General features: G+C 38.6%; 1 protein-coding gene across 1 annotated transcript; it reads right to left on the bottom strand.

Moving 5' to 3' along the window:
• Window positions 1-703: 703 nt before the first annotated feature.
• Window positions 704-12,201, bottom strand: LOC134872322 (four and a half LIM domains protein 1-like). The gene is made up of 6 exons (XM_063895580.1): window positions 12,079-12,201; window positions 2,795-2,974; window positions 2,511-2,685; window positions 2,136-2,305; window positions 1,860-2,046; window positions 704-1,520 (listed from the first exon to the last, which is right to left on the bottom strand). The coding sequence occupies exons 2-6, from the start codon at window positions 2,948-2,950 to the stop codon at window positions 1,369-1,371; spliced, it is 840 nt and encodes a 279-aa protein (XP_063751650.1). The 5' UTR covers window positions 2,951-2,974; window positions 12,079-12,201; the 3' UTR covers window positions 704-1,368.
• Window positions 12,202-12,535: the final 334 nt, after the last annotated feature.

The following is a 12,535-nucleotide window of genomic DNA, read 5'->3' as shown; positions in this document are numbered from 1 at the left end:
ATACTTACACACAAGGGTTACTCTCAAACACACACACACACACACACACACACGCACACTCACTCACTCACTCACTCACTCACTCACTCACTCACTCACTCACTCACTCACTCACTCACTCATAAAAGGTATGGTACTACTTCCTTTTTTACAGCGGTGAATAATATTTAAGTAATTGAATTTCCAGTTCCCATTTTTAGCACACACCCACCTAGAATATTGCCCTTCCAAACACCCCATTCACCCCCAAAGCCCAGTTCAAACATCAAATACAACCACTCAGGGACTGGATTCCTGAGGCACGGCGATGATTATGTTGAAAGTATGTAATGTCTCCAGAAGCTGAAACTTTCAAAACTTCCCTCTTGTTGTGTCTTCCTTATTGTTGTTATGCAGAGGACTTTGTTTCGTGTGCAGCCAGCAAACTAAATTCTCCTCGTCTACTCCTTTCACATTCCCAGACCATGTGTTAAAAAAATCCAATTTGTTCAGATTTGGCAGAAAGAGCATAAGATGTGGCAATGGCTTTAATGAAGTATTTCCGAACTGCATCGTAATTCACTTTGTGTTTCCGCAGATGTCAAATCTTCCTACTTTATAAAGTTATCCTTTTAATGGATCTTTTAGATTGGCATTCAAGTCCTTTATCTATAGTGCATTATCTATATAGCATGGTTATCCTGGCAAATAATGTGTAAATTGCTTAGCCTTTTTTTGAAAGTTTATTTCATATTAGCAACATACAGTAACAAGGCATACAAATAGAATATATGTTCCATTTCCGACTTGTATTTATATACTTAAAAGAAAAGTGCATACATGTTTATTTTATTCACACACAACAAGCATAGCAATCCGTTGTAAATGAGCAATTACAAATATAGAAATTATTTTGGTTATTTAAAACCACTTTGATCATAGGAAAATATCACATTTCTGACATGAACAAAAGCAGATGTTTTTGTGCTTAAAAAAGATACAATTTAATACAATTTAAAAAGCTTTAAAAATCACGTTACCCTTTAGCTTTATGCTAATACGCTAGCATACACTGCTGAGTGAAAGTATCAACTTTCCCAACCATCAGCTCAGAAAAAAAAAAAAGAAATAACATATGTTTCCTAAGACTTGCAGACTCTAATACAGCATCATGAGATCTACTTTTAACAGTTCAGGTAAGTAATGAAAGTATCTGTTGCTTATTTGCTTTAGCTGTAGGTGGCTAATCATGTGTTAGCATGCAGCAAATGATAACAATTCGTTTTTTTGTAATTGTAATAATAAACACAATATTGAAATGAGGACTCTGGCCTTAATGTAAAAATAAAGAAATCTAAAATGACTTTATAAACACAGCGTTCTCCAGCTCTACTTGTCGCTGCAGTCGGCGCAGAGGATGTCTTTCCCATTGGCTACGAAGCGCTTGTTGGACAGACTGAGGGAGCATCTCTTACAGTTGAAGCAGTATTCGTGCCAGGAGCTGCCCTCATAGTTCACCACGTTCACTCCTTTACCGAAACCTGAGAGGAGAGAGAGGACAGTCAGAGTTAAATACAACCTTAGAATATTATTATGCCTCTCTGGCAGCAAATGTTTTCGCGTTGTCCCAAAAAATATCTTGGGTCATTTCTTCAAATGTCTAGCTGGACTCAAGGATGAGATGATTACATTTTGAAGGTCATATATCCTCTTACATCACACAACATATTGTTGGCCATAATTTAAGTATTTCACACAAATTTCTAGTAGAATTAAACCTGAAACGTGATTAAAGCTTGAAAAGGCATACATGCTTTAATCGTAGTTCATCTATATTTTATTCAGCTGTAACATAATCCTCAGTTTAATTATAAAGGCACCTGTGATGGGGTTTTGGCAGCCGCTGCATTTCTTTGCCACGGAGGTCTTGTAGCAGTCCACACAGAAGACCTGGTCCTGGTGGTTAGTGAAACTGGTCCCTGCCAGGGGCTTGGAGCAGGAGCTGCACACAAAACAATGGCTGTGCCACGGCTGGTCCTGGTAGTTCACTCCTCCAGAGGTTATAGCCTGGAGACGGAGGAAAGAGAAGAGCTGAATGTATGAATAGTGAACGTTGATGTTGTTTGTCATCTTGTTTTTAAGAGTAATATTGAAACCTTTTTGCAGCAGACGCAGTGTTTGGCAAATTTCTTGTCATGGCAGGGGCTGCAGTACACATCAGTTCCTTTGGTGAGGAAACTCAGCGATCCTATTGGTTGTTTACAGTTGAAACAGGTGAAACACTCATCGTGCCACGAGTTCCCTTTGTACTCCACACTCTCTGTACCTGCAGGAGATCACAGAAGGGTTTGCGCTCATGCAGAGAAACAGGTAGTAAGAAAGTAACGTCACTGCAGTAAGAAAAAGGATATTAGTACAGGGTTTTTAAATAAAGTACAGTAAACATATGTTACAATCTAAGGTTTTTTTGGAAACCAGTAACCCCATAAGCCTCCCAAACAGTGCTAGTCTGCATTTGTCCTCAGTCTTACCAGCTAGTATGGCTTTATAGCAGCCGTGGCAGCGTGGAGCGTCCTCTCTGGAGCAGCACTTCCCGCACATGATGCGGTCGTCTTTAGTGCTGAAGGGCTCCTTGGCCAGAGGCTTGTAACACTTTGTACAGCGGAAACACTCCTCATGCCAGTACCGGCCCTTATGGCTGAGCTCCTGAGGGAGGAAGGAAGGAAGTGTGATGACAAGTTTGTGGAGGGAACATACAATAAAGGGATAAAAGCTTATTAACATGCATAGAAAACACAACACTGATTCCACACACCTTTGATTCCACAGGGATTGGTCGATGGCACTCGGCGCAGGAGTTGGCGCAGAACTTGGTGTGGCAGCGGACGCACACCGGCCGGCCCTCGTTGCGGACGAACCTCTTCCCCCCGAGGTCCTCCCGACAGTAGAAACAGTTTGTGCTCTCAGCCATCGTCGCTCCAGGGCAGACTCACAACTACAACACACAAAAAAGAGGGGGAAGGTAAAATTCAGCTAACCATAAAGTCATGAGAAATCAAGTTAGAATTAATGCTGATTTTACAGCCGTACTCATTTATTTTAAGCTTGATTTTTCCAATTAAACTGTGACATCTTTCTCACAACCTCGTAGACAAATTTTTTAAAAGTCTACTTCAACTCTCCACATAGGGGCGCTGTTGGTACACTTATTTGGGCTGAAGAGAAAATAAAAGTTCTCAAAATAATCCCAAACGTTTGATATTATTTGCTGCATTCTGCTAATGAGAGGATTTAATTTCACTCTGACACAAGAACGGTACCACTGAAATATCTGTTTTGTGTTAAAGAACATCAGGTGTACATGTCTTTGATTCTGTGTGTAATTATGTTCAAAGCATTAACGCAACAGTGTTACTCGGTGTGTTATCCTCCTCATACATATTTGCTCTGCCTTATAATACAAATAAAATGGGCAAAAAAGCTCGACAGCTGATCTGAGAGGCAGACATAAAACCAACCACACAAGTTTGAATCCTGCAATCGAAAAATCAAATTAAAACTCTTATTTCATGTTTTCAGATTTCTCATTTTGAATAACATAGCTGTAAAAGCAACAGATGGTATTACAACAACACTGAAGTATTTGTTTTGTTTTTTATACTGTAATATTGTACTTTTTAATTTATTTTACTTCCATTAGTTGATTTTTAGTTTAGTTTAGCTTAACCTAAATACGATTTTACATTAAAATGCTGCTTAGGCAATACTGTATCAGTATGAGTACAATTTTTGCGTAATGAGCTCTTTTGATTTTAAAATTGTTTAATCACTTGTAATTCATGTTAATGTTAGTTTTGGTCAAGTGAAGGACCTGAATACTTTCAATACATTGATCCTAAGTTATTTAATTATAACGGTCTCTTCAGCATCTTTATGTAACTGATTTTTCACACAAGATAAAATCAGCCTCCCTAAAATACAACACTCATTAACTTCCTAAACATAGACCCAAAATCACCACGTTGATCACCAAAACAGCTGTGATTACAGGGTTTGGATTTCAAATTGTAAATAAAACATGATGGCAAAATCACGACTACACACACACGCAGATACGTGGTGGAAGAGATGTGTGTTCACTCAGATATTTCCCACATCAAGTTCATGCTGGCTGACCGCAAGGAATTCTCCTAAACTGCTGCGAGAGATCCGTGTGTGTGTGTGTGTGTGTGTGTGTGTGTGTGTGTGTGTGTGTGTGTGTGTGTGTGTGTGCGTGTGTGCGTGTGTGCGTGTGTGTGCATTGTGAGGTGTACACATGAAGGAATGCCTGGTATGACAAATGTGGTGAGATCTTGGACGTTGACAACTTTTCGACAGAACCTACATGCACACACACATACAGACACACACGCTTCTTACACGGACCACTCCCTCGCAGACCAAGGAAACCACAAACTATAGCGTTCACCTCCGGGTTGGAGCAGCATGCCGGCTCACATTCAGGAGGAAGTTCTGGTTTGGCACCGGACCAATGGTACCACAAGTTTAGGCTGTGTTCACAAACGGTCAAATTACCACATTTTCTTGTGACTTTTCTTAAACCAGCAGCAAAAATCACAGATGGGTGAACTCTTTTTAAAACGGGGGGGCTAACAGATATGAGTTTGTGGATGCTTAAACCTACTCTGAAGTTTTTGAGAAGGAGACTCAACCAGAGAGAATATATGTGGTCTTTATCAGTCACAAGTGGAGAGGGGCAGTTGTAGTTAATGTAACAACATGATCGATGCGTCAAAGATTTGCACTTTAGCTTTAAAATCCCACAACTGAATCTTGTTTGTTTTTTTTATATAGAAAGTTATGTTCAGGAAAAGAGTTGAAAATAGTTTTGGTTTAAGCAAAGATGTGGGAGGATGTTGGTCCACTCAAATGAAGAGTCATGGCCTTAATATGTGCACCAGCAGTCTCTCCTTTTTTGGACTCTTTTAACTATATGACTATACTATGTATAACTATACAACAAACTGTATGTTGTTGCCAATATTCACTGTCTGAGAGCTCTTTTCCAGTTTTGTAGAATCATTAAAAACAAATTACTGGACATGCTTTGGTTTTGGAAAGAAACTAAAATAAATCATTTTTAAGAGGACTGAACCAGGCCATGCTCTGTGAAACTGAACTTCTAATATCAGCATGGTAAATGGCTAAAACAGAAACAGGCTCTGACAATGAACAAACTGCAATTGATAAACAATAAATGTATTTCTATTAAACCATTTGAAGGCTTTATATTCACAGTTTAAATGCCAGAATTGGTAGAGTAAAGCTTCTCATAGATAATGTGACACTTAAACTCTCCAGCCCAATCAAATAACAGATACAAAAAAAATAAGCTAACAACATTTTCTTTTAGTATTTACACTTTTTTAGGAGGTTCGGAGGTTTAAGAGATTTTGTTCACCAGTCAGATGCTGTTTGACAGAGATATGTGGCTGAGGTTAAAGGTGCTACTGTTAACAATGTCAATCAAATAACTTCCTTTGTGTCCGTGTCTCCTTAACCGATAATAATAAATGTCCAAACTGCCGCCATGTGGAGTGGACATAAATCTTCCTTTCAGTAACCTGCTAATTCATAACTTATTAATGGAACAACCAGCAGCAGGTTTATTTGTTTACTGGGAAAGGCTACTCGTACATCTTCTCTTTAGGACAGTGGGTCTGCAAGCCCAAGACAGGTCTTGTATTTACCTGTTATCTTATTTCACGTCCTGCCTCTCCCTAAACAAACAAGATTAAGCGCTTTGAGCACCTGGAAAGGCACTAAATAAATAAAAAATGCACTGAAGAATTATTGTATAATTATGCCCTTGTCTTTTAAAACTGCACTGCAAACATGGTAGCGATCCTGAATCCACGGCTAGATGAAGTAACCTGCAGCTCAAAGACTATGTAGCAGGCAATAATAAAGCTTGGCTACCAGCATCGTGAAAACGATATCTGATGAGAGGCTAACAATGGCTGACAGGAAGTGAGCCAGTATCCACAGGTTTGGAGGGAAATAAATCAGGTTTCACTGACGTCATGCGGCATTGAGGACAGTGTTGCTGCATGTCTTTAATTTGTTTCCCTGCAATAATATTCTCGCTGTGTCACGGCACAACAGCATATTATTTCCTTGTATCCTAGCTGCAAATGCAAAACAATGTTTGATCTCTATGGAAACAGTTAAGGTGAATTTGGCAGAAGTTTATATTTCTATCTGAAGAAAGATTTTGTCTGTGATCACATTGCATATGTCATACATCTTTACAGATCTGAAGTAATTTAAAATGGGTTGTGTCTAAGCAAGGGGTCTCAGGTTGTTTTGCACCTCCCCACTTTACTCCCTCGACTTGATTTGGTGTCAAAAACTTTGACAGATGTAAGACAAGTTCGACTGGTGGATGTGGTTTGAGCAAGAGAGCCTGAAAGTAAAAAGTCAGGAAGTGGGGCCTGATGTGGGTCTGCCACTCAGCAAGTTAACTCTTCAATATATATTGACTTATTGTCAACAAATCCACTCAACTTAAGGAACTTCAAAAAGGAATTATTTCATGCGAATAATTTATTATATAGTATGTGTTTGCCTAGGTATGCAGTCTGCAGTCACATGATTTAAAAAGGTGTTTTAAATACCACAGGTAATTTAGTTTAAAATCTTATCACTTCTGCTCTCCACCTCTGTTAAGGTTTCAGCCAGCTCACTGTAACAATTGCAGCAGCATGTGGGGGTCTGTGGTGTAAAAATAAAACACAGAGAGGTGACATCATGCCATGGCAATAAGAGGAAAATCACACACGCACATAGGCTACACATTTTGAACACATGGTGCTGAGAAAAAGACAAACAGGTGAAGATAAAGTGTCAGATAGAGCTAGAGAAAAGGAAAAACAGCTGGGGCTAGACAAACTAATATAAAACGGTGTGTATTTTATCAACTGTCTTCTTGTACCCACCATCCGTGTAAGTCTATACACATGTGTGTATGTTGGCATGAGCTTATCGCTAAAGAATGTAGCGGAAAACTGAGGAACAGGAAGTCTCCATCAGAATGTTTAAGGTGGCACAATTCAGCCACACACAAACACACACACACACACACACACACACACACACAATGAACTATCCCCTGTACAGGCTAATAACTGTGTTTACATTAACATCGTATTAACACCTCACGTACAATAAAGCTTGTTTATTTAACTGGTATTCAGTGTGTGCGGCAGGTGTGACCTCTACTTCTACGCAGACTTGGCTTTTGAAAACTCTTTAATCATTGACCTGTGTGGCAGGCCATAGAAAGTTCCTCCTAATGGGACTTCCTGAGGGTTTAAAAATAGATTAAAAGGTTGGAATGTACAACGTATTCCTCCTAAACATGTCTTCCTCCTTAGCTGTGTTTAAGATAATAAATGCCTCTTTAACTTGTTTTCTTTTCATCAACAATTGTTTGATTTGTAGATGTATGTTTTAAATTAGGCATGTTTGCTGTGTTGGTTATAACTTGGTATGATTAAGGGTCAGTCATTGTGTAAATGTCAAGTTGTTGTTGTTGGGAAAGAAAGGACCTTTAAGTTGTGCAAGTGTAAAGTTTTGTGGTTGCTACTTATTAATGATGTTAAATGATTGCGTTAAGACATCTTGTTGCTTTAAAGGCTTTTACTTAAAGGAAAATCTACCCAGAACATAGGTTGTATACTTCTATTCCAACAAATCTGAAACTGATTCATTATCTTTCCATTGGCTTATCGATGTTGTAGCTCAAAAAGGTATTCACTGTTTTTTGCACCTTCAAATTAGCCTAAAACTGAAAAAATCTACAGCTGTTTAAATAGTATTTTCTTGTTTTCCAGAATTGGCAGCAGGAATTCACTTCACTGAATTAAGAAGTCTGAATGATGTTCCTCTACATTACATGAGGAAATCCATTGTAGGAGACAAGGAGATACTACATCAACGTCTGAATCAACAAAAGCCTCAAAAGACCAGAATGCATTGCATTACTAAAAACCCGTAAGGGGATGCTGCCCTGATCAACAGTTCTTCAACTAGTCCGCTGTGTGTCTATAATAGACTATATAGCTTACAGAGACAGAACCCAACCCTTTTCTCCCCCCTTTTCCTGTCTTCCTTGAGATTTACTAACAGAAAGGAAAAAAAATACCCACCAAAAAAGACCAAGATCTATTGAGTACAGCTCCATATGTGGCATGGATAAAAAGTTCATTTTATGATAGCTTTCGGCAGTCAACCTCAACGCTGACCTTGCCGTTGCAGACAACCAAATGAAACAATAAGACCGTTTGATGCGGAAATGTTACATATTATATCTTTTAGAGATCACTGTATCTCCCAATCATGACCCAACTGCAGAACCGTCGCACTGAGAGCATTCCAGTCATACCATCTCAAAAGTAAATATACAATATCAGAATTTGAAACTGAGCTGTGAGTTCAGCAAAACATTTTCACTCCACATCAGTCTACAAAAAAAGATAATGTTTTCTTTGTCACCGCTGGGGCACATTCCAGACGGTGGAATAAAGCCGATACAACAGTTCTGAGTCGTGTAGAGCGAGGTCGAAGAAACCTGACATGTCCCACTACAGCAGGACGGACATGATGGTTTTACCAGAAGCTGCTGTTAGCTGCCTTTCTAACTTTGTCTGTTCTGTACCCTCTCTCTTCCTCAGTGACACACTCGCTCTGTTTCTCCTCTCATTTAGAAACTGATATGTCTTTCAGAACAACGCAGCTGACAAAACCTTCAGCAGCAGCAATGTACGACCAATTACCATTTCCATGAATATCTATGAAATGTCATGCGTGTGTAAGGGAAAGCCCCAACATTGGGACAAAATCAGTCCTGTTGGAGCACTACTAAATGTCCAATGTTAATGTACAATGGGACATTTAAGCCCTCGGTGCTGCCTTAAGGGCTTATTGACTTCCAAAATATCCCTTCATAAATCTCCAGCCACTTTCTAACCATTTTCCCAGATTGTAACCCCGGCATAAATGACCACACCAAAGCCTTATTTTACGAGAACCATTTACCAACGAATGCCAAACATGACGATTTCTGTCTAAAAATAATATAAACAAATATAACTCTCCCTCAAGGGGACCAAACATTAGATCATTTACCCTGTTAACTGTTAAACCACAGGGCTGAATGAGATCACAGATGGGTGCCAAATTAAGGGCAAAACCAACATAATTAAGTTTCTTAGTAAAGTGTTGAGTATTCAGACAACTATTTTTACAAGCCTCTTTAACTCAACTAACGAGATGTAACGTCACTAAAAAGATTTGACCATATTTGGTGTCTTAATGGCATTAGAAAGTGCTGACAACCAGAAACATTTCTCAAAGGATGCTCAACAGCCAAATCTACCTATTAAGCACATTTAATAAGGTCAGGCGAAGAGAACACAAGAGCCATGTTTTACAGCCACCTTACACTTTCACACCATGTGTATACAAAAATGTAACCTTTTCCTGACCATTTTTACGGTTTAAAAGGAAAATATTCAGCAGCAAAAATACTAAATACAGTTCACTTTATCTGTATTTCTTTGTACCTTCTTCTTTGTCACCATGTACTCCCAACACTTGCTGAAGTATCTGGTCTCATTGCTAAATCCAAATCTTCTCCCTGCCAATTAGACCCCCTCCCTCCTCATTAAGTAGAAGTATTGGCTACCTTCCCTATCATCTTTATAATCAGACATCATACAAACCCTGAAATTTAAAAAAAAATATTTCCCCCAATTTACATCTCCTACCTAAAATTCTGTATATAACATTTGCAGTTCAGGTACACTGAAGACCCTAAGATAATCATCACCACTTTTGTCCAATATGGAAACGTCTGTGTTTATTAAGATTCCCCACTGTTTTAACTCATTTTAACAGTTTCTTGTGAGAGTTAGATGAGAGAATTGTTACCACTCTCATGTATGTGCATCGAATATGAAGCTACAATCAAAAGTATGTTACCTTAAGGGGAAACAGATGGCTTTTCTCTGTACAAAATATCAGATAACAAAACACTAGCTCTAAAGCTGACTAATTTACATGTTTTATCTTGTTTGCTTGTGCCATTTACAAATCAAGGTGTAAAAACTAAAGGCTGTGATCTTACCAGTTGCAACAGGACTTCACAAATCACTCCTCCAGGCCAAGAACACACTTAGATTTTTAGTACGGATTTATCAAATGGGATAAAGCAGGTTTATTGTAAATGTGGTGCTAATGTGTGTTGCCTTTCAACAGAGCCAGGTTAGCTGTGTTTTCCTGCATGTAATATTAAGACTAAGCTAAGCTTCTAAACTATTTATTTAAAATCTTAAACATATCTAATATTTAGCTATTTCATTGTTCGGCCAGCTGCTGCCCCCTTTACTTATAGACATCATAGACAGCATTGAGGCCACATGAATATACTATTAGTTTTGCCTCCTGTTCTTTTCCATTATAACACAATGTCTTTTTGTCCTTCAATTTCACAACTACTGATTAAAATCAGCACCCTCAAACATATCACAGCAAGTTTTAATGACCGCAGGTTAAATAAACACACAGCCAGGTTTCCAAGTCAGTCAAAATCTATTTCACCATCAGATCATTAAAACCGCAGAACTCCATTAAAAACTCTACACATTTGTTTTAAGTTAACCATTGGGGATCGATAAAAACAAAAACACAATGTCTGAATCCCATTTTCATTCTACCATATTCTACCAAAACACAACGGGGAGTTCCTATGACATAAAGTCAGACAAATGCATAAAGTTTTACGAGCCAGTTATGTATTTTATGGGACTGAGCTCATAGTAATTTCTTTAACATGCAGGCACCAGCTTAGAATCAGTAAAAACTCCCTATGGTTTTCTTCTGTCTGTCTGTGTGAGTGTGTGTGTGTTGAGGAAGCAAAAGGTCAGTCCCACATATGGTTCTTGGCTTACTTACTGTCTGAGTTTGTTTTTGCACATGCTGTATAAAATGACTGTACTGTAAGGCAAGTACCTCCAAATCACAGTAGGAAACAGCAACATTGAGTCGCCAAAACATAAAAAAAGTTGCAACATCTGTGACATGAGGTTTCCTTCTGTAAAATTAGAGGAACATCTCTCCTTCCTCCTTCAGTCTTGTATTTTCAATCCAACAGATGAATTCTTTTTTATATATAAATCTATGAATAAGCAGGTTTTCTTTCCTATTTTTTAAAGGTTTTAGTTGCATAATCTGCCATACATTATCTGTTACACCCTGCGTGAAAGTGAGAAAGAATTCAGTTGCACACATGGGTCCTGAACTTACCTCACTAGAGCTTGCAATATAATGATAACTGTTAGAACCAACACCGGGGCAATCTGCATCACTTACATGTATATAAGCGTACACACATACAGGACAATGAAAATAGCAGTACAGGAATTTTAATTGAACTCTGTGATGCATTTTTTGAGCCTCAGTGGTTCCATCACTGGGTGAAAAAAAGGAGAATTCCTAACTGGAAACAGATTTCAGGAGCAGCCCAGGCACCCATAAGTCAGCATGTAACTGTAGCTCTCTCTCTCACACACACACACACACACACACACACACACACACACACACACACACACACACACACACACACACACACACACACACACACACAGAGACAGACGGATAGACAGCCAACGCCCCAGACCGACTTTAAGACTTGTTTCCTCTCCGGATATCAAAACGCTGCTTTGCAAGTGCAATGTGTATGAAATCACAAGATGTGTGAGAGAGGAAGAGAGTTGCATGCTCCTAACTTTACATTTGTTAGTGGGAAATACTGTAAAGGTGATTACAATCAATGGTCACATATTAATAGTGGACTAATAGAAGATTAACAGTGCGACTAGTGCAACAGTTTCATCAAGCGAAATAATACCAGCGTGTGCAAATTACTAAACAGTCCTGCATGAACTGATTTCAGTAAAAACAAATTCCACAAAGGAAGTAAAGTTAGACAGTGTACATTTAAAAAAAAAAATTTTTAAAACAGCAGCAGCTTACCGAGTTCACGGTGATGACTGCGGGGCTCTGGAGGCAGCGAGACTCCGCTTCAACGAGAGCCTCACACGTTTTTAAGTACTGCCATCTGCGACTGCGTCAAGCGCGACATAAACAACCTCGCTCTCAAACCGGAAATACGACGTTGTACTTTCGAAATAAAAGAGAAACTGCAGCGTTGAAGCGGAGTGAATATATTTTCAAAATAAGGTACACACACTTTTAACGCATTTGTGCCCAAAGCCTTTATTTAGCATGATATGAACATGTGTTCTGATTGGCCATGACTGTAATATATATAGGGTTTGAAGATTAATATAGATAGGATAATTTAATGGGTTGAATATTTGAGAAGAATATTCACATTCACAATTACAAGTATCACTGTAGCAGTTAAAACATTTCCTTTAATATGTTTGATAATTTGTCAATATTATTTGCAGTTATTACAATGTATGAT

The sequence above is a fragment of the Eleginops maclovinus genome, chromosome 11 (genome assembly GCF_036324505.1).
Source record: "Eleginops maclovinus isolate JMC-PN-2008 ecotype Puerto Natales chromosome 11, JC_Emac_rtc_rv5, whole genome shotgun sequence".
Lineage (NCBI taxonomy): Eukaryota > Metazoa > Chordata > Actinopteri > Perciformes > Eleginopidae > Eleginops > Eleginops maclovinus.
This window is presented reverse-complemented; position numbering and strand designations above follow the sequence as displayed.